This window comes from Podarcis liolepis (assembly GCF_965112155.1).
Source record: "Podarcis liolepis genome assembly, chromosome: 9".
NCBI lineage: Eukaryota > Metazoa > Chordata > Lepidosauria > Squamata > Lacertidae > Podarcis > Podarcis liolepis.
Window position 1 is genome coordinate 41,838,815 of NC_139564.1, and position 23,345 is coordinate 41,862,159.

General features: G+C 44.8%; 2 protein-coding genes across 6 annotated transcripts in view; one reads left to right on the forward strand and one right to left on the reverse strand.

Moving 5' to 3' along the window:
- The window catches only part of FNIP2 (folliculin interacting protein 2), a 55,870-nt gene that overhangs the window by 26,843 nt on the left and 5,682 nt on the right, over positions 1-23,345 (forward strand). For 2 of the 4 annotated variants that reach the window (XM_083520250.1, XM_083520249.1), the window contains exons 2-17: positions 1,022-1,148; positions 3,069-3,191; positions 4,110-4,210; positions 4,298-4,369; positions 5,146-5,246; positions 5,381-5,470; positions 7,942-8,013; positions 9,178-9,295; positions 10,487-10,688; positions 11,400-11,488; positions 13,135-13,281; positions 13,386-13,555; positions 14,718-15,906; positions 17,084-17,240; positions 18,538-18,738; positions 19,369-19,484. In XM_083520250.1, coding sequence (XP_083376376.1) covers positions 1,022-1,148; positions 3,069-3,191; positions 4,110-4,210; positions 4,298-4,369; positions 5,146-5,246; positions 5,381-5,470; positions 7,942-8,013; positions 9,178-9,295; positions 10,487-10,688; positions 11,400-11,488; positions 13,135-13,281; positions 13,386-13,555; positions 14,718-15,906; positions 17,084-17,240; positions 18,538-18,738; positions 19,369-19,484 — 3,075 coding nt within the window. The remainder of the gene's footprint in view (positions 1-1,021; positions 1,149-3,068; positions 3,192-4,109; positions 4,211-4,297; positions 4,370-5,145; positions 5,247-5,380; positions 5,471-7,941; positions 8,014-9,177; positions 9,296-10,486; positions 10,689-11,399; positions 11,489-13,134; positions 13,282-13,385; positions 13,556-14,717; positions 15,907-17,083; positions 17,241-18,537; positions 18,739-19,368; positions 19,485-23,345) is intronic. The other 2 variants (XM_083520252.1, XM_083520251.1) reach the window with 1 other exon arrangement.
- Positions 14,798-23,345, reverse strand: part of SPMIP2 (sperm microtubule inner protein 2) — a 43,066-nt gene continuing 34,518 nt past the window's right edge. The window contains exon 6 of one of the 2 annotated variants that reach the window (XM_083520370.1): positions 14,798-14,920. In XM_083520370.1, coding sequence (XP_083376496.1) covers positions 14,919-14,920 — 2 coding nt within the window. In that variant the 3' untranslated portion in view covers positions 14,798-14,918. Of the gene's footprint in view, positions 14,921-19,490; positions 20,566-23,345 lie in introns of those variants that run through there. The other variant, XM_083520371.1, reaches the window with a different exon arrangement.

A 23,345-nucleotide genomic window follows, 5' to 3' on the forward strand; every position in this document is an offset into this window, starting at 1 on the left:
GGATAGTGGAGGAACTGGTAATTGGCATCTACAATAGAAGAGACAGCTATGACTCTTCCGTATATGCCAGTAAACCATATGTAACTATTTCTCTATGCATAATAGAAAAAAATGGTAATACACATCTACTCTTGTTATCCTGCCTCCAAACACACAAGGAAGCATTTGTCAGAAGGGAAAGAGAATGTTCTACCTATTAACCTGGGGTAGCCAGATGTCAAGTATTTTCTTCCTGCCTGTGGGCTGGACTTAGTGAATGTCCAGTATCCTCTCTGATTGGATGCTGATACTTTGCTCCCTGTCCTGAATTCAGCTATTTTAAAAAACAGTTTGATTTGTGGCTACACCTCTTCCCTGGCAGAATCGGACCTTGGCATGCTGAAGGATGCTTAAGTGATTTTTATATGTGTTCAGGTAGAATTTCAGAGTTGTTGTTTTTTTAATCCAAGTCTTAAGGGTTACCTAGACAATATTGTTGTGTGGTTTTTCTTTCTTCCTTTTAAGGCAACCTGCAATTTCTCTTGAATGGTTTATTAGGGGTCTTAAATTAGAAACCTGGAGTTGAGTAATGAGGTTTGGTATGTCTCGCCACACTGACTATCCCGGCTAATACTAGGGTTAGGGTTAGCTGTGGCTTTCCAGTTAACTCCTGTATATACTACTATGGCCGTCCCACATTAATACTGAACATTACATGTAGGCATGTATGTGGTATTCCTTCAAGTTGTAAAGCGACTCTTCAGAATTTTCCGCCTATACTTACACTAACTCTTCATCAGACTAAATGGAAATGTAACAGAGTCTCACATGTACAGAATGCAAACTTTTCTACTTGCTTTAGATACTTTGACTTAACTTTTGAAATGGCTCATGATGTAATATCCAACTGTTCTGCTACCTTTTCAGTGTGAATGTATGAAGAACATTTGTGGCTTTAACATTCACAAGACCACGCCATGGAAAAAGTCTCTTGAATAAATGGCTATTTATCTTAATTCCTTCTTGTATTTACAATTCGCAGCTGGTCCTCTTCAGGGTTTGACCTAAATGAAATCCGCTTGATAGTCTATCAAGATTGTGAGAGGCGGGGCAGACAGGTCTTGTTTGACTCCACAGCAGTCCACAAAATTGATGAGACAACGGTTCAGGTATGGGTTTTGTTGTTTCCTCCTTTTATCCAGGCAGAAAAATAAAATAAGAAAATGACCACAGTTTTTTAAAATCACAATTATAATATTTATTTATATCCCGCCTTTACTTAAGGCTTAAGAATACAAACATCACCATTCTTTTCTCTTTGTTTACATCTCAGTGGAAAACTAGCCTCTTGGCTGCCTGAGATCTTTCCCTCTTCCTGCTACCCCACTCTTTTGCCTCTAGGTGTATGTAGACTTGGTTGTGTATGCAAACTCTGGCTGCATACACGCCATGTATTTAACACATACGGCTTCGCGCCCCCCCCCCCCAAATAATCATGGGAACTGTAGCTTTTCCTCCCACTGAGCTGCAGTTCCCAACATTTTTAACAAACTACAGTTCCCATGATTCTCTGCGGGGGAAGCCATATGCTTTAAACATATGGTTTGCAATGCATCTGGCTCTATGATGTCATCTTGGAATAAAAGCTCATTTTGAATACAGTTTACACACAAGGCTCAGCTTTGGCTGATTGATGTAAATTACTTCTGTCCATTCCAGCCGTGGTTTCCATTTCACTCCTCACTTCACTGGGCTTTTTTCTCCTGAACTCTTTGAAAAAGAGTCTTCAGAGCAGCAACAACCAAACGTACAGGTTGAGCCAACTTCCCATTGGGCTTGTTTATCTGGAAGCCTAGGCTGGCTACTTGCATGTAAAAAGCAGAGCTTAATCATGAAGTACAGCTAATGAATTCTGTTCCAGGCTTTTCCTGTGGGTGGCCCACAGGCAAACGCATTACAGAAGGCTTTTCTCTCCCTACCCCCCCTTGTCAGTAGCTTGTGTCAAACACATGACAACCAACAATTTTGCTCTTTCCCTAATGACAGTCACATTGGGGGATTAGATTAACAGCCCTTAACTAAATGTAGTACAAAGCAAAATCTCTTACAAAAGGAACGTAAATAGGTGGTTTGAATGTGCAAAAGGCCTGTGTGCTTTATGGGGGCAGATAAGGAGGAGGTGTGAGGCTGGGGAAGAGAAAACCTTGTTATGCTCCTGCTTTTACTGAGTTCGGGTTTTTATTGACCTTCTAAAACCGATGGCTTGTTGGGCTCGTTCTTACCTCAATGAGCTCACCTCCCCACTCCCAGCCCAGCTAATCAATGAGTTTAAACTAAAAGAATAAATTAGGCCCCCATCTGCTCTATTTATTCAAAAGAGTATTCTACTACTTTAAACAGCCATGGCTGTCCCTCGCTAGAATCCTGGGAAATTTGAGAAGGGGGCTGGGAGTTGCTAGGAGACCCTTATTCTCCTCCCAGAGCTACAGTTCCCAGAGTTCTCTGGGAAGAGGGGTTGATTGCAGGGGCATAGTATTGGGGGGACACACTGGGGTTGTCAGCGCAGATGCACCACTTTGTGGGAGCACAGTAATGAGGCACCCCCCCATACAGGGCTCCCTGTCCCACCCTGCCTGCCACTGGAGGTCTCTGGGCCCTGGAGCCTGGTCTGGCCTCGACGCCATGAAGAGTTAGTCCTCAGAACATGGGCTTTGTGTGTAAATAGAAGACAGGAAAAGTCTGGGGGTCTGAGCGCAACGAAAGTGCTTGGTTGTATTGAGGAAAGTGAAACCAGAAAAGTCCAGTTCATATACTGTAGCCTTTGGCTGCCTGGTGCCCTACAGATGTTGGGACTACAACTCCCATCAGCCTCAATAAGCATCTGTCTGGGGATGATGTCATTTGGGAGTGCAACAACATCTGGAAAGCACCCAATTAGCAGATCAGGAAAACAGCCATGACCAGGATTAAAAGTGCAAGCGGATCCATTTTAACATGGAGACAATGTTTTCTGCCCTGAAATGCCCCAGGGTTGCTTAGAAATTATGGGGATTCTGCATTACCATGAATTAATATATTTCCTCCTATAGGATGCTTCTGGGAAGACTTGGGGCAAGGGTTGCCAAACAACTGGTGGAGCCAGTGCAGCTTCTCCCTGTAGTTCTTCAGTGGACAGTAGGCAGAACGTCAGTGAAGACATTCCTAAGTATCAGGTAACCTGAACATGAGAACTGGCATCTATACATACCCCCAAGTCAACTGAATCGAAAACCAGATTGGTCTTACGTTTTGCCACATATGTGGTAAGGAATCGCTTTCCATTTGGCCTGGAGGGATAAATCCTCACCATCTATTTATGTAATGATTTGAGGGCCTTAATGCCAATTTTGGATACTTAAAAAGGCATTTGGATGGCATGTATCAATTTGTATGTATAAATTAAGATGGATGTATTGATTCTTATTCCCTTCTTTAGTTTCCTTTTTTTTTCTTTAATACATTTGCATTTTTTAAAAAAGCAGTTAAAAAGAATAGCTTTACAAGTTGCACTGCGCTGAAAATGGCTAAATTCTCACTAGAGCTGCTGTCTGAAGACGAAGGAGTATAAAATGCTTAGCACATTTTAATTCTGCATATCCCATGTTTGTTGTACACCAGCTTTTTTAAACTAAAAGTGGTATGGATTTTATGTGAATGATGAAATAGACATGCAAAAGAAAATCGGGGGGGGGGGAGTAAAAATAAATAAATGAAATTTAGTATATTATACATATTGGTGCTTTAAAATCCCAAACATGTATATCTTTTTGTTTCAATAGACCTTCTTTTGCTTCATGATCTCGTACATATCCTCTGAGGGGCGTGTTAAATTAGGGCAGCTAAAAAATGTATTCAAAATCAGATTGTGATATGATGTCCCCCATTTTCACTCTGCCTGCTTTTAGTAGTGGCTGTTCAGAATCGGTAGAACTTTGGTAATTCAGTAATGCTATGCCTGTTGTGTTTTCACTTCCTTGTGTTAATACTTCATTGGGACTCAATTTACTACAACGGTACAACTCAAAAGCTGCTTGGTTTAGAAGCCGCATATGGCAAAGTTTGCAGAAGCAACTGTTTTTCCTTCCTTCTAGTACACCAGGCCAGCTTCTGATGTCAACATGTTGGGAGAGATGATGTTTGGTTCAGTAGCAATGAGTTACAAAGGCTCTACACTGAAGATCCACTATATACGGTGAGCTAATGCCTCCAGTTCCTTCTTGTTGTCATGGAGTTCTTACTGGAACAGCTGAATTATTAGTTTTATTGTTTATCCTTTCAGCTCTCCTCCGCAGCTTATGATGAGTAAAGTTTTCTCTGCCAGAGTAGGCAGCTTCTGTGGAAGTGCAAATAGGTGAGAGCATCTTCCTTTCTCGCTTTTACTGTTTTCAGATTCAGATTTTCAAGGGGGAGGCATTTCTCACTCAACTCAGTATTTTATTTTTTGAAAAATCCTGCTTTGGTAATCATTAACTAAGAGTCCAATACCATAAATTATTTTTGGGTGGTTGAGGCACAGATGTCAAGTCCTATGAGACTCAACTGTAAATTTAGGGGGTTTGGCTTCAGAATTCACAACAAGCAGTAGAAGTGGCTATGTAAAGATAACTACGTTCTTAAAAGTGGAGGGATTCACCATTTGGTGTAGAGGAATAAGAAACTCCTGTGCACATGGTCATCACTTCAAGTTGTGGTGGTGTTTCTTAGAGTTATAGCCAACAAGAGCCTTCTGTCAGTGCAAAGATTTACACTTGGGTAGTGGACTTTCCTTTCCTCACTTCTTACTCTGACAAATCTGCTCTGCAGGGTTGGGGGGACCCCCAGAACAGATTTAGAGGGTGAGTGGGGACAGAGGAGAGCAAGGGAAAGTTATGTTGTGCAAACTCAAATCCTTACGTTGTTGGAGTGAATTACTTAGTGCTACTTGGGATGCAACCTATAGATCTTGACTTTTTTCCATTGCAGTGCTGCCTGCTGTGTGTGGGTGAAATCGATGCTATCTTACATAAGTTTAGAAATCTCTCTATGATCATGGATAGCCAATTGCAGGGGTACAGGGAGAGCGGCATGGGGAGGAAGTGCTCATTGGCAACTTAATCCATCTTTCTTGGATGGATGTGTCTTTTACAGCTTGCAAGGTAGCTTTGAATACATGAATCAAGAACCCAGTTTAGCAAGACTGAACTCTAATCCAAATAGTTTGGGCCCCTGCCACAGTGGAAGTAACCTGGGTAAGTACATTCAGCGGTTTAATTATTTGTGTGTGCGTTTGTTCGGACCACAAGTTTTGGTTCGTGGTCTGTTACATTTCCATGTAATCTGATTTTGTTTTGTTTTGTATGTTTCTTGTGTTGCTGCCTTCTAGGTGTATTGCAGCTGTGTAGCAACAAACTGCTGCATGGTGTGGCTGAAGGGGGGCCTCTCTGGCTCACCCGGAGTGCTTCCTTCTTTGCAGGTTTGTGTGCAGCGTCGAGCACAGGGTGGTGCACCTGTACATGCCCCTCTAGCTAGCTCCTGGTGGAAATCTCCTGGCATGGGGTCAATAACTCCTCTCCACAAATAGACTGGGCTGAGGAGGTGGTGGTGGTGGTAGTTCTAAAATATTCAGCTAGAGTTCATCTAAAGGAGGTGTGGGGAACCTGTGGCCCTCCGGATGTTGTGGGAGTCCAACTCCCATCAGCCTCACCCAGTGTGGACAGTGGTCAGGGATCAGGACCATCCGAATTGGTGGGGGCAGAGCCAGGGCAATAGCCTCCCAGCAGTGGAGTCATAACTACTTCCCAGGAGGGGGGGGCACAGTGGTGAAGGTGGGAGTACCGAATTGGTTTTGCTGGGGTATCCACAGCATGCCGTCCTTTGCCAACCCTAGTAAGCAGCAGTAACACTGCTGCCGGGAGGCTGCCGCTCTGCGCCACTGGCTGAGCAGTGCAATCAGAACACAGGAGACCATTGCTCCTTCTAGCTCAGTATTGTCAACACTGACTGGCAGCTGCTCTCCAGGGCTTTGAGCAGAAGCCTTACCTGAGGATTGCACCCGATACCTTTTGCAAGTAAAGCAGATGGCTCTGCGACTGAGCCATGGCTTTTGGCCAACATCTGGAGGGCTGCAAGTTCCTCACACTGTCCATGTAGCATCCTCAGTAATGTGTTTCCCTGCTGGTCGCACTTCATAGCGCCATATTTATTCCCAGATGACAGAGCCCTTCCAGTTTTGAGAGGAGTTGTTTTTTCCAAGTTAATCATTTGCTGGTGTGTTCTGTTAATTTTCTCACATGTAATAATGTTGGGGTGGTTTCTTTCTTTCCAACCCCCTCTATCTTCCCCTGCCCCCACATGGTAAAGTCACCTAAATGCCACTGAATAAGCACAGTTAATTTTATAGCGGAATTACTGACCTTTTGGAAGAGTGTGAGCAAGGGAATCTGAGTTAATCTAAACATGGGTCACAAATTTTGCATGCCCTCTAATCAATCAATCTTCTTTGCTTAATGTTGGGAATTTATGGAGCTACAAGTGCTGTTCAGCCTAGCATTGGGAGCCACCTGAAAACAGATATTTGTCATTTGTGTGTGTTACCATTTTAAAGCACGTAAGAGTAACAATGGGTTGGATGCATAAGTTCACTTCTAACCACAGAAGTTGCCTTTAACTTGTGGATAGTTTGTGTTACTTCCCGCTAGCATGTTACATAGGAAACTTAAACTAATGCCATGATAAATTCATTTAAGTGTGTGTGTGTGTGTGTGTGTGTGTGTTACAACAGAGCAATATAGTAATTAACATTACATAAGGTAGTCATTTAAAACATAATCACCCACTTTCACATATTCTCTTTTCAGAGAATAGCAGAAAAGCAGACTTGACCAGAGATCAAATTAATTGACAGTATTATACACACACATGTACACACACAGTTGTGTGTATGTGTCCATGAGTATGTTGAGTTTAGACTGTGATGCATCCTCTCTCTCTTTTTAATCAACATATACCAGAAGTAGGGTCTGTTTTTCCAAGACATTGCCCTTGAAATTGGGATACAAAACAGCTCTAGTCTACACATATCTTTTGTCTTGAGAATAAGGAATTCCATACTTGTTCAAACCACTCCTGGCTTCATAGGTGCTATCTAGGCAACTTAAGGCTTTAGTCTTACTTAGGCTTTCTTCTCCCAGCCATACTATGCCATGGAGTCCATTCCCTTCCCCCTACCCCATGAGAAGAGAGAGTGGGTAAATTTCTGCAGCCTTGAGCCAGCTGTGGCCATGTACACTGGAAGGTCCATGTGCTAAATTGCATGGAGAGCATACATTAGAAAAAGCTCCCTGTAGAAGTTCAGCCTGCTATGAAGGAAGGGTGTGGCAGCAATGATAACTGACAGTAGGAGCAGGGAGGTCTCCCCCATTCTCTCCCCTTCTGGTAATTGCAGTGAGGAGAATGCCTGAAGGGAGATTTTGTTGTTTTCAAACTGAAAATATGTTCCTTCATTTCTCAGTGTCTTCAGAAGCATGAAAACCTCTATGGGAACTATAATTATAACACCATGTCAGCTATTAGGCAACTGTTTGCACAACAGTGCTAATGGCTATTTTCCTTCCAATCAGCGTTCCAACCTGATAACACTAACAAACTAGTTGAAGTCAGACTAGGATTTCAGACAAGGGTCTCTGGACCGTAATAAAGATTGATTGACAAAAGACGTGTTGATAATCTTGCAGGATCAATAGTATGTTTGTTAAAGCAGACTTGACTAATTTTAAGCCTGCGATTGTGTCCTCCTCGCCCCCTCCTTGTCACTCTTGAGGCATTTGCTCTGGAGCTTTGAGAAATATCACTGTTGAATTTAAAATGCTGCTTGTGTGGCCCTGTTGTAAATGCAGGTGAGAAATAGGATGCCTGTTAAATCTCCTCTATTTCCCCCCCTTTCAGCGCACAGCACACCTGTTGACATGCCTAGCAGGGGGCAGAATGAAGACAGAGACAGTGGCATCGCTCGATCAGGTATATCACTCCTCTCTGCTGTACCAACCAAATGTGGCAAAGACATTTTTAGTGACATGTGAGCCACCAGTTCCAGATTTCATCACACTTGATATGGCACTGTTATGAACCCCGATACTGTGTTAAAAATGGAAATGTATGCTCATTAGTTTCTTATTCTAGGATTATTTGTAAAATCCATTTTCTGGTCTTTTTAAGGCCATTAAAAAGGTGAAGGGAACCCTGACCATTAGGTCCAGTCGTGACCGACTCTGGGTTTGCGCGCTCATCTCACTCTATAGGCCGAGGGAGCCAGCGTTGGTCCGCAGACATGACTAAGCCAGCATGACTAAGCCGCTTCTGGCGATCCAGTGCAGCACATGGAAACGCCGTTTACCTTCCCGCCGGAGCGGTCCCTATTTATCTACTTGCACATGACGTGCTTTTGAACTGCTAGGTTGGCAAGAGCAGAGACTGAGCAACGGGAGCTCACCCCGTTGCGGGGATTCAAACCGAGCACCTTCTGATCTTCATTGCCATTCCTGCAGCATCCCCACCCCAAAATACATTGGGGCTGAATTTCTGCAGGAGGGAGCCTACTGTATTCAAGTAGGGCTGCCACACAATCTAGAAACCTGATTGCATGCAACACTGTGTATGCAGAGTTCCACTTGCACAGTGCAACTTTCCCTTCCTTTCCTTTCCCCGCATGTCCTCAAAATCTGTACCAGAGGGTCCTCCATATCTCTGGGGAGAGGAGAGGAGGGAATAGTTTCATTGCCTAGCAGGTGTCTGCTGCAGTAGCAGAAAGGCAGCATCCGAGAAGACCCCTGGAGCGGGGGAAAACATATTAATTTATTTGCTTCTGAATTTGGGAATGTAATTGCTACAAAGACTTTTAAGTTTTGTCTATGGGAAGGGTAGGGGAGCTGCCTGTTCTCTTGCATTGCCACATCTTTAAGTAAGACCAACTGTTGTTTCCTAAAACTCAGAGGAGTTGTTATCACTCTGTAGTGGGGTTTCTGCATTTTCAGCGCTCTTAAGATGAAGCTGTGGGCCTCTCTTTTCCTACCCCACCCCAAGAGAAGATGTTTTTAAAAGACCTGGGGGTGGGGAGCATGGTACCAGGGGAAATCACTATTGAAGGACCATCTTGGGTGATGCTTCTTTCTGCTTTCTTGCCAGCTTCTTTAAGCAGCCTCTTGATGACTCCTTTGCTGTCGCCAAGCTCTTCTAGCAGCTACCACCGCCGCTGGATACGAAGTCAAAGAACAAGTTTGGAAAACGGCATTATTCCTAGGTGGTAGGTTTCTAGGGCATATTCCCGGAATAGGATTTTGTAGACTCTGTGGAAAGAACAAGCATAGCACAAGCGGGCATCTGCTTACGGAATCGGGCATCTCCTTCCCTCTGCATGCTCCCAAAATCTTCTTTAGAGGACGGGGGGGGGGGCCTTCTGGAGGAGGTTTAGAGGACTGGGGGGGGCCTTCTGGAGGAGGTTTGAGGGACTGGAGGGAGAAGAGGGAAAACTGGAGAGAAGTCCAGTTGTGCAAATTGCCCCCATCTTAAGTGCCTTGGAGACTTGCCACAATTATAAATCATCTGTAAAACTGGTTCAAAAGACTGCAGAGTTAAAAACAACAGCAATTGAATGCCACCAACAAAAAAAGGCCTTTAAAAGCTTGCTTAGATCAAGTACATGCATAATAATAATTTTTAATGGCCTGGTGGACTTTGCTGGAGAGGGAGTTTCGCAGTGTAGTTGCTCTAGTTTGGTACACCCTGTTTCCAGTGGGATGTAATCTCCCTGTTAACAGTGGTGGCACCTCGACTAATACTTTTGGGGAGGGAAAATTGCATACAATACTTCAGTATTTGTATTTAAATTTTTAATGAGCCACCTTTTGAAGTTTTTAATTTTTTTCTAAAAAAGGATAAATGGCAGGAACATAAAAGCCAGTGACAAAATCACACAAGGCCAGCAAAACAGAAAGTCTTTAGAGCCTGCCTCAGTCTCTGAAGTGAGGGATAAGACAGATTTGGGGGTGGGGAATGCAAAAAATGTGGAACTACCACTGATACCTGATACCAGCCTGCTCACTTTTAAGCAGCCAATCTTGGTGCTCAGACAGGACAATAAGGGTGTAGGCCAGGATTGGATAACCTGTTGCCCTCTAGGTGTTGTTGGACTCCAACTCCCATCAGGCCTAGCCAGCATGGCCAATAGCTGGGGATGATGCAAGTTGTAGTCCAACATCTGGTAGCTCACAGGTTCCCCATTCTTGGTGTAGGCTTCAGTTAACATGGTCTCAAAATGGTTAAGGACTTTAAAAGTTAAAACCAGCGCTCTATGCATACACACAGTCCTTGTTTTTAAACCCGTTACTAATATCAGTGCACTAGGGCATCAAACAAAAACCTCTTGAACATGGTTGATTTTTCTAAATGAGCACATAGCTGTGCTGTAATTTTCCCACTGCATTTTCTTTTTCAGGTCAACTGAAGAAACTTTCAGCATGGCAGATGAAAGCTGTGGCCTCAATCCTGCAATGGTTCGAAGGAAGAAAATTGCCATCAGTGTCATTTTCACCCTCCCAGAAAAAGAAGAGGCCCAAAGGGAATTCCAGGATTTCTTCTTCTCTCACTTCCCCTTATTTGAATCACACATGAGCAAGCTGAAGAGCGCCATTGAAATGGTAGAGCATGGAACACATCCATTCAATATTATTATTATTATTAACCATCTGGGAGGCAGGATGGGCAGAGTGATGCCATGTCAGGGGCAGATCTCCAGGGAGTTGCATGCCTGAGCTGGCAAAGTACAGCTTCTGCTTGAAATCTTAAGATCTTTTCCATGGCACCACACAAGGTCTGAAAGTTACATATCGTCTAACCTGACATGGACTTGGCAGATGAGCCTCTTGTAGCAAGACAGACACAAACTTTCATTGGGAAGAATGAGCAACTGATCTACAGCACTGATTCCTCTCTCTGTCCCCTGCCCCCAGCAACCAATTTTTTATTCAAATACTTTTTATCTGGTTTCCATGAAATGCGATAGATGCTTCAGGCATATTGCTCCTTGATCTCTCTTATCAGTCTCAAGAAGCTTTCTCTGACTTGAGTCCCCAGATGCTGTTGGACTACAAACCCCATCATCCCCAGCCAGCGTGTCCAGTGGTCAGGGATGATGGGAATTGTGGTTCCCGACCTATCTGGAGACACCAAGGATTGAAACTGGGACCTTTTGCATGCAATGCATATGCTTCACCTCTGAACTAGAGCTGTTCCTCTATTCATTAGATTCCAGTGCTTGACTTTTCAAAGTTTTTCAGTAAACCTTTGAAATAATAATAACTTTTGCTTTTCTTTTTTAAAAAACCTATTATGATTGCTTTCTCTCCAAGGCCATGATCACCTGCAGAAAAATAGCAGAAACAAGCCAAAGAGTGCAAGTGTACATCAGCCGTGTCATGGATGCCCTGGGTGAATTCAGGTAAGTTAGTGGTCCATGGAAGGCAAGCAGTAGATTTGTACTTCTCCATAAAGGGCATACAGGTCACCATTCAGAGCCCAGTTCATTGCAGCTTTGTCCCTGTTGCACTAGTCTCCCTCTGTTTCCTAGGAGCACATGCCTTTCAGGTACAAAGGCACAGATTCACCTTTAACAAACAAACAAAGAAAAAGGTTGGCTCTGGGGATGGAGAAAGTGAGGCTACATGGTTTTTCTCTTTCTCTACCAAAAAAAAAAAAAGCCAAAACTGGTGCCTCTTTAATCAATATGGGGAATGCAGCAGTGGTGAGACATCCCAGCATATGGGATCTGACTCAATTGTGCAATGTCAGTAAAAGTTTGTTTCAAAAACTGCCATTTTTACCTGCAGCAGTCTGCCACCTAACTTTCCAAAAGAGGGCTGCAGTGAAGTGCCCATGAAGCAGAATGAGGTAGCAGAGTGAAATACGTCACTATAGGCTCCTTTCACATTAAACCCTGTATTTAAAAACCTATTGAAGTTTATAAATGCAATGCTCTGTCAGCAGTCGACTTTGCCACCTTGCTCCCACTTCATTCTGCTGTGTGTGTAGGCAAGGTCTACATTTTCAACTCATTTGAGGCTGTCATTTATGCAAATTAATTGAAGAATGACTTCAGCTACAGTGCTGTGGGCCCCCTGGAAGGTGTATCGGGGGACACCGAAGCTCCCTGCAAAGAGAGTGTGAGAGCCGATGTCCTGCAGAAACCTCTAATGACCAATTGATGTAGGAGCTCCATCAGCACAACCACAAAAGGAATGTGCTGGTAGAAGATTAGGAAACTGCTTGGAGCCACTGCCACCGCCTAGCATGCCTCCAAACCAGGGAGAGATTTAAACCATAGGAAGAAGATGAGGAAGAAATAAGTTTTAAGAGGAAAAACACACATGCAAAATGGACAGCCAGGTGCAAGCATGCTCCTCTGACCTCACTTCTTCTCCTGGCACTATTTATCCTATAACTTTTTGCTTCATTGCAGAGAACAACCTTTCCCAGCTGTAACCACTACGATTAGAAATTGGGCCATAAATCCTTTCAAATCATGTCCAGGATATGTTTGACCAGCAATCACAGATAGCTAATTACGAATGTCCGTGTCAACATTAACCTATGCTGTGATACATATAAAATGTTGCCTGTGTTGAAATAAAGGGAAGCTATTATCGAGTTTGAAAAGAATTAGTATTTGGATCAGGATTTCACACCTCTCTGGGTTTGGTCACCTCAGTTTATTATTTAGGCACCTGACTGAGGCCATGGCTGAGAGGGTGGAGAGGGATTATATAAAAGAGGAAGTGAATTGTTCGCAATATAAACCAGCCTTCACCAATCTGCCCCCCCCCCCAGCTGTTTGGACTACAACTCCAATCAGCCCCAAACAGTACAACAGTGAATGCTTCAGACTGCTGGGCAGTAATCTGTCAACAGTCGCTGACCCCATATTTTCTGGGCCTACTGCAGCGGCGCTTGGGAAGCAGAACTAATAGTTTGGCTTTGTATGCTTGAGATCACCTTCTTTTGTTATGGGATAGAGGCTTTGCATTTTGAATAGTGTATACTGTTTTAGCTAATAGATCTCTCTTTGGTTCCCCCCACTCCTTCTTACAGAATTACAATCTGGAACTTGTATTCAGTTCCAAGGATTGCAGAGCCTGTGTGGCTAACCATGATGTCCGGCACTTCTGAAAAGAATCAGTTGTGCCAACACTTTCTGAAGGAATTCACCGTCTTGATAGAACAGACCAGCAAAAACCAGTAAGTCGTCGCTGTGACTTGCTTGCTTGCTTGCTCTGCTCCCCGTCATAGGGACTGTAGGTTCATTGCCATATTTATCTTGTTTGTGGCTCTTTTCTCCACAGGTTCTTAGCGGCTCTCTTGACGGCAGTGCTGACCTATCACCTGGCTTGGGTCCCCACAGTGATGCCAATTGACCACCTTCCCATCAGGGCCTCCTCTGAGAAACGTGCCTCTCAGTCTGTGAACATGCTGGCAAAATCTCACCCTTACAATCCGCTCTGGGCACAGCTAGGTCAGTGTGAAACTTTAAAAACAAACCCAAGACGATCTTTTTTTATAGGATAAGACTTAATCTGCACAGAAAATGTCCTTGTGCACATGCATTTTAAAATTGTTTGTCATATTAGGCTGAGGAATAAATGGAGAATTATTAGAAAGCTGCTTGATGTATGGTTGCACAGGGGAGACGTTTTTGAAATAGCTCTATTATACTTACCAAAACTATGCTTTGAGCATGCACATATTTTATCAGCTTTAGTGAACTCTTCATTCAGCATAAAAGCTTGCTCCTTGCAGCCAGATGTTGGTCAGGGCTAAGGGATTCTGTTGCCAGTGGTTGAGATGCTGTTTTTTAAAAAGCGTGATGATGCCCTCTAGTGGTTACCGCATAAGCTACAGCCTTACTTCTACTGGTACAAGTGAAGGTGCAAGAAATAGATTTTTTGTTTTGTTGAGCAGCTTACACTTTAATAGTCTCTAAATTTCGTGGTGTGTGTGTGTTTTTAATAGAGCTTCATGTTTTGTGAATTGCTAACACGATTTCTATAACGATAACTGGTTTTTGTTGACTCTCATCTGTTGCAGACCTGTAAAGTATGGGTTGTCATAAATCATTTCATTTTACACTTCTGCATTTCTCCTGCGATAGGATATAAAAATGTAAATTGTACACCATTTAGCTTTTATAGGGGTCACATAATTCAGGTGTTCTTGGCACAGAAAATGTAATTGATTTTTAGCACGACAAGTAAGATCTGCCTGCTAATGACTTGGGAAGAACCCTTTTTCAAAAAATAACTAATTATGTAGTACAAATAAAACTTGAGGGCATGATCTAGCCAGTGGTAAGCACTTTTAGGTCCCATTGATTTCAATAGGAAGTTAACCATGTGTGTTTAATTCCTCCTATTGAAATCAATGAAATGTAAAATAGCTTAACTTGAAGTGGATCGTGCCCTTGAGTTTTAATTTGTCTCTTAGGCTAGAGCAATGATTATAATCATGTTTGATTCCTCAGTGCAAACTTTCACGGCACATATTGTAACTAGATGGATCTTTTTTTAAAAAAAACCACAAAACAAAACTGGATTGGATTGGATGTGGGCTGTTGGCTTACGGCCTTTGGGTTAAAAGGCAGTATGAATCTCCATTTTTCTTCCTTATGCTTTTTTCAGGTGACTTATATGGTGCTATAGGCTCACCTGTCAGAATGACGAGGACTGTAATTGTTGGGAAGCGTAAAGATTTGGTTCAACGCATCCTCTACATTCTTACGTATTTCTTACGGTGCTCTGAGCTGCAGGAGAATCATCTGACCCGGAGTGGACAAGTTGGCAGAGGAGAGCAAGCCCTGAGTGGTGGCAAGATCTCGACAGCTCTAGAAAAGGGAGAAGTTGAGGATTCTGATTATGTAGTAGTCACTGTTAGAAACGAACCTGCTCTCATATCTCCCAGTTTGCCCCGGAGAACCGGGAGCGCTGCTGCTGTGGGAGAGAGCTGCTTTGAACCTGCCTGCTTGAAGCGGGAGCATGAAGGCATAAATGCTGGACAGAGTTCTGAACTGCCCTCTTGCTTGCCCAAAGCCGGCTCCTCTAAAGGACTTGTGGAGGAAGCTAAGAAGGGGAAAACAGTGGCTGGTTCAGAAGGTGTATCCAAGGGGTGTGCAAAATTAGAGGATTTAACAACAGGAATGAAGGACGACAACCAGTGTAACGCAGCAGGACAGCTGTTTTGCAGTGAGAGGGCTAACCAGAGGAACCCTCAGTTGGAAAGAGTTACCTTCCAAATTGGAAGCTCCCCATCACCCGTATCTGATTTAGAACCCACCCAAAAGGATCTGGATGAAACTGTAGGGATGCCGAGGAGCAAAAGCAAATCTCTGTGTTTCCTGTCAAGTCCACTGCATGCAACTGCCCAAGTCCAGCAGGAGAAATCTTACTTCTGTCTTAAACCACGTGCTAGGCAGAAAGCTTGTAAAACGCGACTACCAAGCGCGCTTCGGTTGTCATGCCATCCACCTGTCCCTTCTGAGAGCAAAGTCAAAACTGCAAAGCCAGGAAGACTGGGGGAAGCTGAAAGCACACACTGTGAAAACTTGGAAAGGGTTTCTCTTGACTGTGATTCAGGAAGTCCCGCTGATGTGCAGAGATCTGGCCAGGCAGTTACGGAGGATGTCCCCTGTGGGGATGCTGGAAGCAAACACCCTTTCAGGGTGGAAGAGAACATGCCTAGAAATGAGAGCTCTGACAGTGCCCTGGGAGAGAGCGACGATGAAGGTAGCGCACATATTCCAGATGGGCAATCTCTGAGCTCTGTCAACAGTAGGACAGAAGAACTTTCCGAAGTAGAACTTGCTTTGCCAAGGTAAAAATAAGTTAATATGACCAGCTCTAAAGGTGTGACTCCTCAAGGGTTTGCTGCATTGTTATTTTAACTGTTCTAAGATAGCGCTTGAAAAATCTGAAGAAGGAACCTCTAGCCTGCTATTTAGACCAACTTAAACCACATGTTTTCATTATAAAGTAGTATTGACCCTCTGCTGGGAAAGCCGAGACAACCTAGTATAGTGCAAATTGGGTTTTTTCCAGTTATTAATTTTAGGCATAATACTTGCATCATAATTTTAAGGTTTTACAATAATAGAGACAGTTATCAATTTAGTTCAATGGACTAAAAGGCTCAGTTTTTCCTCTCTTTACAATATGTGAAAACAGCAAAGTCTTAGACTAGCATGAGCCTTCATGGGCAAGTGTCTATTTCACATGCTACATTATGCAGCCTTTCAGCCTTTACAAACAGGTGGTTTTTGTGAACTCGGCTACAACAGTGCACAAGTGATCCAATTTAAAAGTTAACAAGTATGTAACTCATCTTAAACAATAAAATAGGTGCTTTGCCTAGCTGTCAGTTTGGATAACACATTAGGTGCACATTTATGAGAGGTTAAGAGATAATGATCAAATGAATGGTTTCAAAATGCTGACATTAGTGTTTAAAGCTCTAAATGATTTGGGCTCCAGATATCTGAAAGATTGCCTCCATTCCTGCTGATCTTCCTGGGTGTTAAGATTATCAAAGAGAGGTCTCTCTTGGTAGTTCTGCAGCCCTCAGAAGTATGGGGAAAGGCAGCCTCTAAAATGTGGACCCCATCCCACAGAGGTGCATCTAGTATCTTAATTGTATAGTAAAGGGCAGGTAAGAAATGTTATAAATAAACGAGGCAATCATCAAATAACCAGATTGTCATGTCAAAGTTCCATAACTGAGGCTCCTGCTGGGGAAAATATTTTGTGGTACAGACAAAGTTTGGGAACTGTGGACTGACTGTGCGATTCAGAGCTGAGAATGATAGTAACTTTTCCCATGCTCATTTTTGATCATGAGCTGTAATCTTGCAAGCAAAGAAGGCAGTGTCATCATTCACATAGCATTGCAATCTGCCTATCTTACTGAAATAATTCCGCTTTATTCCAATAGCTTTTCACAAACTGGCCTTAGAAATGGCTGAGTACTAAGCATGCAACCAATTCCTCTGTTTCAGATCCAACACAATCAGCAATCAAAGCGTAAAGCATTTTGGAAGGTCCCTTCTCGGTGGCTATTGTGCCTCATATATGCCTGACCTGGTGTTGCATGGAATCAGTAACGATGAGCAGCTCAAGCAGTGCCTATCGGCTGAGTTGAGTCATGCAGTGAATGTAAGTCTGGACATACTTCTGAACCTCTTTCTTGCAGCGAGACATAGAAGGCCAAGGGCTGGCAGTAGGAAATGCAAAAGTGGGATAGTTGGAGGTGGATCAGATCTGGCAGTATGCCAAAGTGAAAATGCAAAGTGTGGGGGAGCACCCTAATCTATATTTTCCTTCTATTAATGTAATTCTGATTTAAATTTTGGACCTCACTGTTGCAAGATGCATTAATGATCACTCACGTAAGTGGCCTTTAAAAGGGTTAGACCAATTCTACAAATGGCTACTATTCATTGCAACTAAAATAGAACCTATCTCTCTAGAGGCAGGGTACAAACAGGGGAAGGTTGTAATCATTATGGCCTGCTTCTAGAATTGCACAGCTTACCTCTGATTGGAAACAAATTCTGGATTTAGATATACCTTAGTTTGCTACTTGCCGGACCCCTCGTGGAGGAGACACACAAAGAAAGGGTGATCTCAGGATCTGGGTAGGTTCAGATAGAGAGAGGCAGTCCTTGAGGTATTGCTGTGCTGGGTTGTTCAACGTGGAGCTTGTCACACAGAATCCCTTTAATATTATTGACAGTTAAGCATAGAAAGTTGCATTATACCAAGTCAAGATTAGTTATCCATCAAGCCTGGTACTTGTCTACCCTACCTAGCAGTGGCTCATTAGAGGTCTCTGCCATCACCTACCTGAACTTTTTTTAAACTGGAAATGCCAAGTACTGTACACAAAACCTTCAGAGTGCAAGGCAGTCATTCTACCAATCGGTTATGCACCCAAAATGCATAGTACATCTTCCACTTTGTACCTGTTTGCCTTCAACAAAAACTGTACATACTCTGATTTCCATTCTGAGCTTTTGCATACATGGGACCACCTATTTATTTAAATGGAGGGAGTCCTGTCCATATGTGCACCTAATCCCTGCCCTAATCATGAGGACATGATTGCTAGAATAAGACACTTTTATTGTCTGAAAGGGCTATTGCGTCATTTTTTTAAAAAAAACAACAACCCCAAAAACTTTTTTCAGTTAATTCAATATTTGACAATAGAGGTTTACATATATCACTTGATCAGTGCCATCCAAATTTATTATTCCAGTAGGCCACAAGCATATTCGATTAAGAAGAACAAATGCTACTAGCCATTTGTCATTAGAGATTGCCGCAAACTATGCTGAATGTAAACTTTCAATTTGTAAATAGAATATATGTATGACTTAAATATATTTTAATCTAAAAAGTAGACAGCGGTTTCAAACTGTTCCATTTACTTTCTTTTTCCTTTCTACAGCATCCCGTACTAGATGAGCCCATAGCAGAAGCTGTTTGCATTATTGCAGATACAGATAAATGGACAGTACAGGTGGCCACAAGCCAAAGAAAGATAACCGACAGCATGAAGTTGGGCAAGGATGTCCTGGTCTCCAGCCAAGTGTCGTCTTTATTACAATCCATTTTACAGCTTTACAAACTTAACCTTCCTGCTGACTTTGTAAGTCCGCGTTTACAAATGATTGCGTGCAGAAGGAATTGATTAACAGGGAAAGTGCGATGTGCAGCCAGTTTTTACATTCCATAGACCACTACACTGACTTCTTTCAGACCTTGAAGGAAGACTGCATAGTGGAAATAGCGCCCCACCCCCCAGCATAACTGAATAGTCTAGGAATTCTCCTCTTTGATAGCTGTTAGAGAATTAACTACAGCTCTTTAGGAACCTTTCTTCTTTGCTGCAGACTTGTTTCTGTCCGCTGGCAGGCCATGTTTGCATCCTTTATTCCCTGTGATCTGAGGGCCCAAAGCAAAAGTGATTTGCTTGCATTCTGTATTTGTACCTCCCATCAGACTAAAGTGGGGATGATGCTGAGCCCCACATACCATTCATGGCACTCCTGATTATTAGCAATGCAACACCCCCATTCTTAGGGGCAACTATAGCAGTTGCCCTATGGCAGGTCCAGACTAGACACCATCAGCCTAATTATAGAGGTGCTGAACTAGGCAGAACTTGGGTCTGGCCCCAGGAAGGATCAGTTCACGTTTGATGCAATTGTGTTTGGCATGGCTTTGCCCTCTTATTGTATTGGATTGGACCACTGTGGGGTTTCATGTCTTTTTACAGTGCATTATGCATCTCGAGGATCGGCTACAGGAAATGTACCTCAAAAGCACGATGCTGTCTAAATATTTGCGAGGCCAAACGAGAGTCCATGTGAAAGAACTTGGAGTGGTATTGGGGTGAGTGTTGATGCTGGCGTTCCTTTTTAAAGTTTTTTTTTTTTTTAGTTTTTCCACCCGCACCATGCACTGAATATTCAGGATACTACTGTTTATTCCATTGTCACATTTTCTGTGAAAGACATGCCAAAGTGTGAAATGTAGCTTGTGTGTGTTCCACTGAGCCATCTGGAAATAGAACCGAGCTGTTAAATGTAGGAAAATAGAATTATTTTCTTGTCCTTCCTTCACATTCTGAACAAAATGGAAGTAATAGAAAAGCGTCGGCAGCACAGGCAGGCACCTCTTGGGCCACCTCACCCAGAATAAGGACCCCTTTTTTCAGGCAGAGGGACAGCAAGTGCTGTTTCTGCTGCATTAACAGTTGCATCAGTACATTTAAAAAGTAAATGGAGGGGGACAAGGAGGAGGGGCAATGGTAGGAAGTCTTATTTTGGTCAGCACCATGTTTTGCATAAGCACTGTAGATGAAAGTTCTGTTCAAGTCAATTTAGTGGTCTGTGTGGAATGGGTTAGGAAAGAATTCAGTAACCTATGTCTTGGTATTTTGGCTACAGGGAGATGGAACGGGATGTCTCCTATGAAACATGCTGTGAGATGATGGCATGGCTGTAATCTTAACTGGATAATATATTCTTGACTTCAAGCCACGGAACCTTCCTTTCTGAACAGCTCAAAAATAAAAGAATAAAAGGGTGGGGGGAGAATCTTTAGCATTGCTCTAAGTGCATTCCTGAGATGGGGGGTATTTAAACCCACCTTCTGAGGGTTACTAAAAACTGTCAGATGAGAAGCGACTCAGGTATTCTTGGAGATCCTACTGTTCTGCACCTAGCTGTGCAAAAGACCTGGGATATAGGTTGTCACTTAGTGGCCATGGGCTGGAGCATTCCATGCAAATTAGAATGCTGTGTGATGTTCAGAGTTGTCCCTTCTCAACCTTGCAAAGAGGAACCTTGAGAGCGATCGTGTGGGCAAAAACCTGGCTGCAATTTAATTCCAATTGCTCATAGATTCTCAGGTGGTGGCTGCATCCAGGAGTGCCTTTTTTACCAGCTTAGTTCAGCAACTGTGCCAACTCCTGAAAGATAAGAGACCCAGCTACATACCGTATTTTTCGCCCCATAAGACGCACTTTTTCCCCTCCAAAAATGAAGGGGAAATCGGGGTGCGTCTTATGGGGCGAATGCCTGCAAGCCTCGCGCGCCCGGCAGGAGGTCCCACCGGGTGCGCGAGGCTTGGGGCGGCAGCCTGTCGCCCGAAGCACGGGGAGCCCTCTGGAGGGCTCCCCCTGCTTCGGGCGAGTGTCTGCAAGCCTCGCGCACCCGGCAGGAGGTCCCGCCGGGTGCGCAAGGCTTGGGGCGGCAGCGGACTGCTTCCCCACACCTAGAAGCTTGGGGCGTGCTGAGCTCAGCGCGCCCCAAGCTTCTGTATGCCGGCAAGCAGTCCGCTGCCGCCCCAAGCCTCCCGCACCCGGCAGGAGGTCCTGCCGGGTGCGCAAGGCTTGGGGCGGCAGCGGACTGCTTCCCCGCACCTAGAAGCTTGGGGCGTGCTGAGCTCAGCGCGCCCCAAGCTTCTGTATGCCGGCAAGCAGTCCGCTGTCGCCCCAAGCCTCCCGCACCCGGCAGGAAGTCCTGCCGGGTGCGCAAGGCTTGGGGCGGCAGCGGACTGCTTCCCCGCACCTAGAAGCTTGGGGCGTGCTGAGCTCAGGGCGCCCCAAGCTTCTAGGTGCGGGGAAGCAGTCCGCTGCCGCCCCAAGCCTCCCGCACCCGGCAGGAGGTCCTGCCGGGTGCGCAAGGCTTGGGGCGGCAGCGGACTGCTTCCCCGCACCTAGAAGCTTGGGGCGTGCTGAGCTCAGCGCGCCCCAAGCTTCTGTATGCCGGCAAGCAGTCCGCTGCCGCCCCAAGCCTTGCGCACCCGGCAGGAGGTCCTGCCGGGTGCGCAAGGCTTGGGGCGGCGGCGGACTGCTTCCCCGCACCTAGAAGCTTGGGGCGTGCTGAGCTCAGCGCGCCCCAAGCTTCTGTATGCCGGCAAGCAGTCCGCTGCCGCCCCAAGCCTCCCGCACCCGGCAGGAGGTCCTGCCGGGTGCGCAAGGCTTGGGGCGGCAGCGGACTGCTTCCCCGCACCTAGAAGCTTGGGGCGTGCTGAGCTCAGCGCGCCCCAAGCTTCTGTATGCCGGCAAGCAGTCCGCTGCCGCCCCAAGCCTTGCGCACCCGGCAGGAGGTCCTGCCGGGTGCGCAAGGCTTGGGGCGGCAGCGGACTGCTTCCCCGCACCTAGAAGCTTGGGGCGTGCTGAGCTCAGCGCGCCCCAAGCTTCTGTATGCCGGCAAGCAGTCCGCTGTCGCCCCAAGCCTCCCGCACCCGGCAGGAGGTCCTGCCGGGTGCGCAAGGCTTGGGGCGGCAGCGGACTGCTTCCCCGCACCTAGAAGCTTGGGGCGTGCTGAGCTCAGCGCGCCCCAAGCTTCTGTATGCCGGCAAGCAGTCCGCTGCCGCCCCAAGCCTCCCGCACCCGGCAGGAGGTCCCGCCGGGTGCGCAAGGCTTGGGGCGGCAGCGGACTGCTTCCCCGCACCTAGAAGCTTGGGGCGTGCTGAGCTCAGCGCGCCCCAAGCTTCTGTATGCCGGCAAGCAGTCCGCTGCCGCCCCAAGCCTCCCGCACCCGGCAGGAGGTCCCGCCGGGTGCGCGAGGCTTGGGGCGGCAGCGGACTTCTTGCGCGCACCTAGAAGCTTGGGGCGTGCTGAGCTCAGCGCGCCCCAAGCTCCTGGTGTAGCGCAGCGCACCTGGGGGGGAAATAAAAATTTTTCCCTTTATTTCCCCCCCTAAAATCTAGGTGCGTCTTATGGGCCGGTGCGTCTTATGGGGCGAAAAATACGGTAATTTAGGTCTTGTTGACTGCCAGACTAAATTACTGTAATGTGCTGTACATGGAACTGTCCTTGGAGACGATTCAGAAATTACAGCTGGTGCAGAATGCTGCTGCCTGTCTGATGGTATAAGTAGCTAAAAGATTTACATTGGTACTTAAATATCTGCATTGGTTACCGGTATGTTTCTGAACCCAATTCAGCAGGCTGGTTGTGATCTCTACATGATCTGTGTCACAAGTATCTTAAAGAATGCCTTTTCCTGTGTAAACTCCTCCAGGAACCTTAAGAACTACAGTGAGTCCTACTCTGAGCTCCTGTCTCTAGGGCCCTCCCGATGTTTTGTGCTATATTCATTCCTAGTCAGAGAAGATGGGAGTTGTATCAGTCTCTTTCAATCTGTGTCCATTTCATGTGTATGTGTGCTCATAAATCTGTTCAGTTTCGTTTTTGCATTAATAGCAGTTTCTTAAAAGTGTGCAAGAATTTTATTTAAATTCATATTTAATTGCAATATATGCATTTCTAAAGTTATTTTATCTTAAAATGTGCATGTGTTTTGCACAGCACGGTACATATTTTGAACCATGAGATGTATCACAAAATTTGGAAAAGCGTTCGTTCTGAATGATATTTATGATCCTATTTGTGTATTAAGGAGGTGGCAAATTGGGTTGGTTCACTTTAAAATGTTCACTGAAAGAATTTCTCCTCTACCTTTGTCTGGTGGGAGTTCCTACAATACCTGAAGGTGTCACAGGTTCCCCATCTCTGCATAGAGAATTAAGGTCAACTTACTTACTTACTTACTTACTTACTTACTTACTTACTAGAAGAAGAGCCTTTTCCCTCATAGTTCCAAACTTTTGGAATGCTCTCCTGTGCAATGGCTGTGTACAGTCTTCCCTTTGTAGAAAAGTAAGATATGCTTTCATTCCATTGTGAGTTTATGGTTTTCATAGTTTTCTCAATGTTTATATATTTATCCATTGGTATGG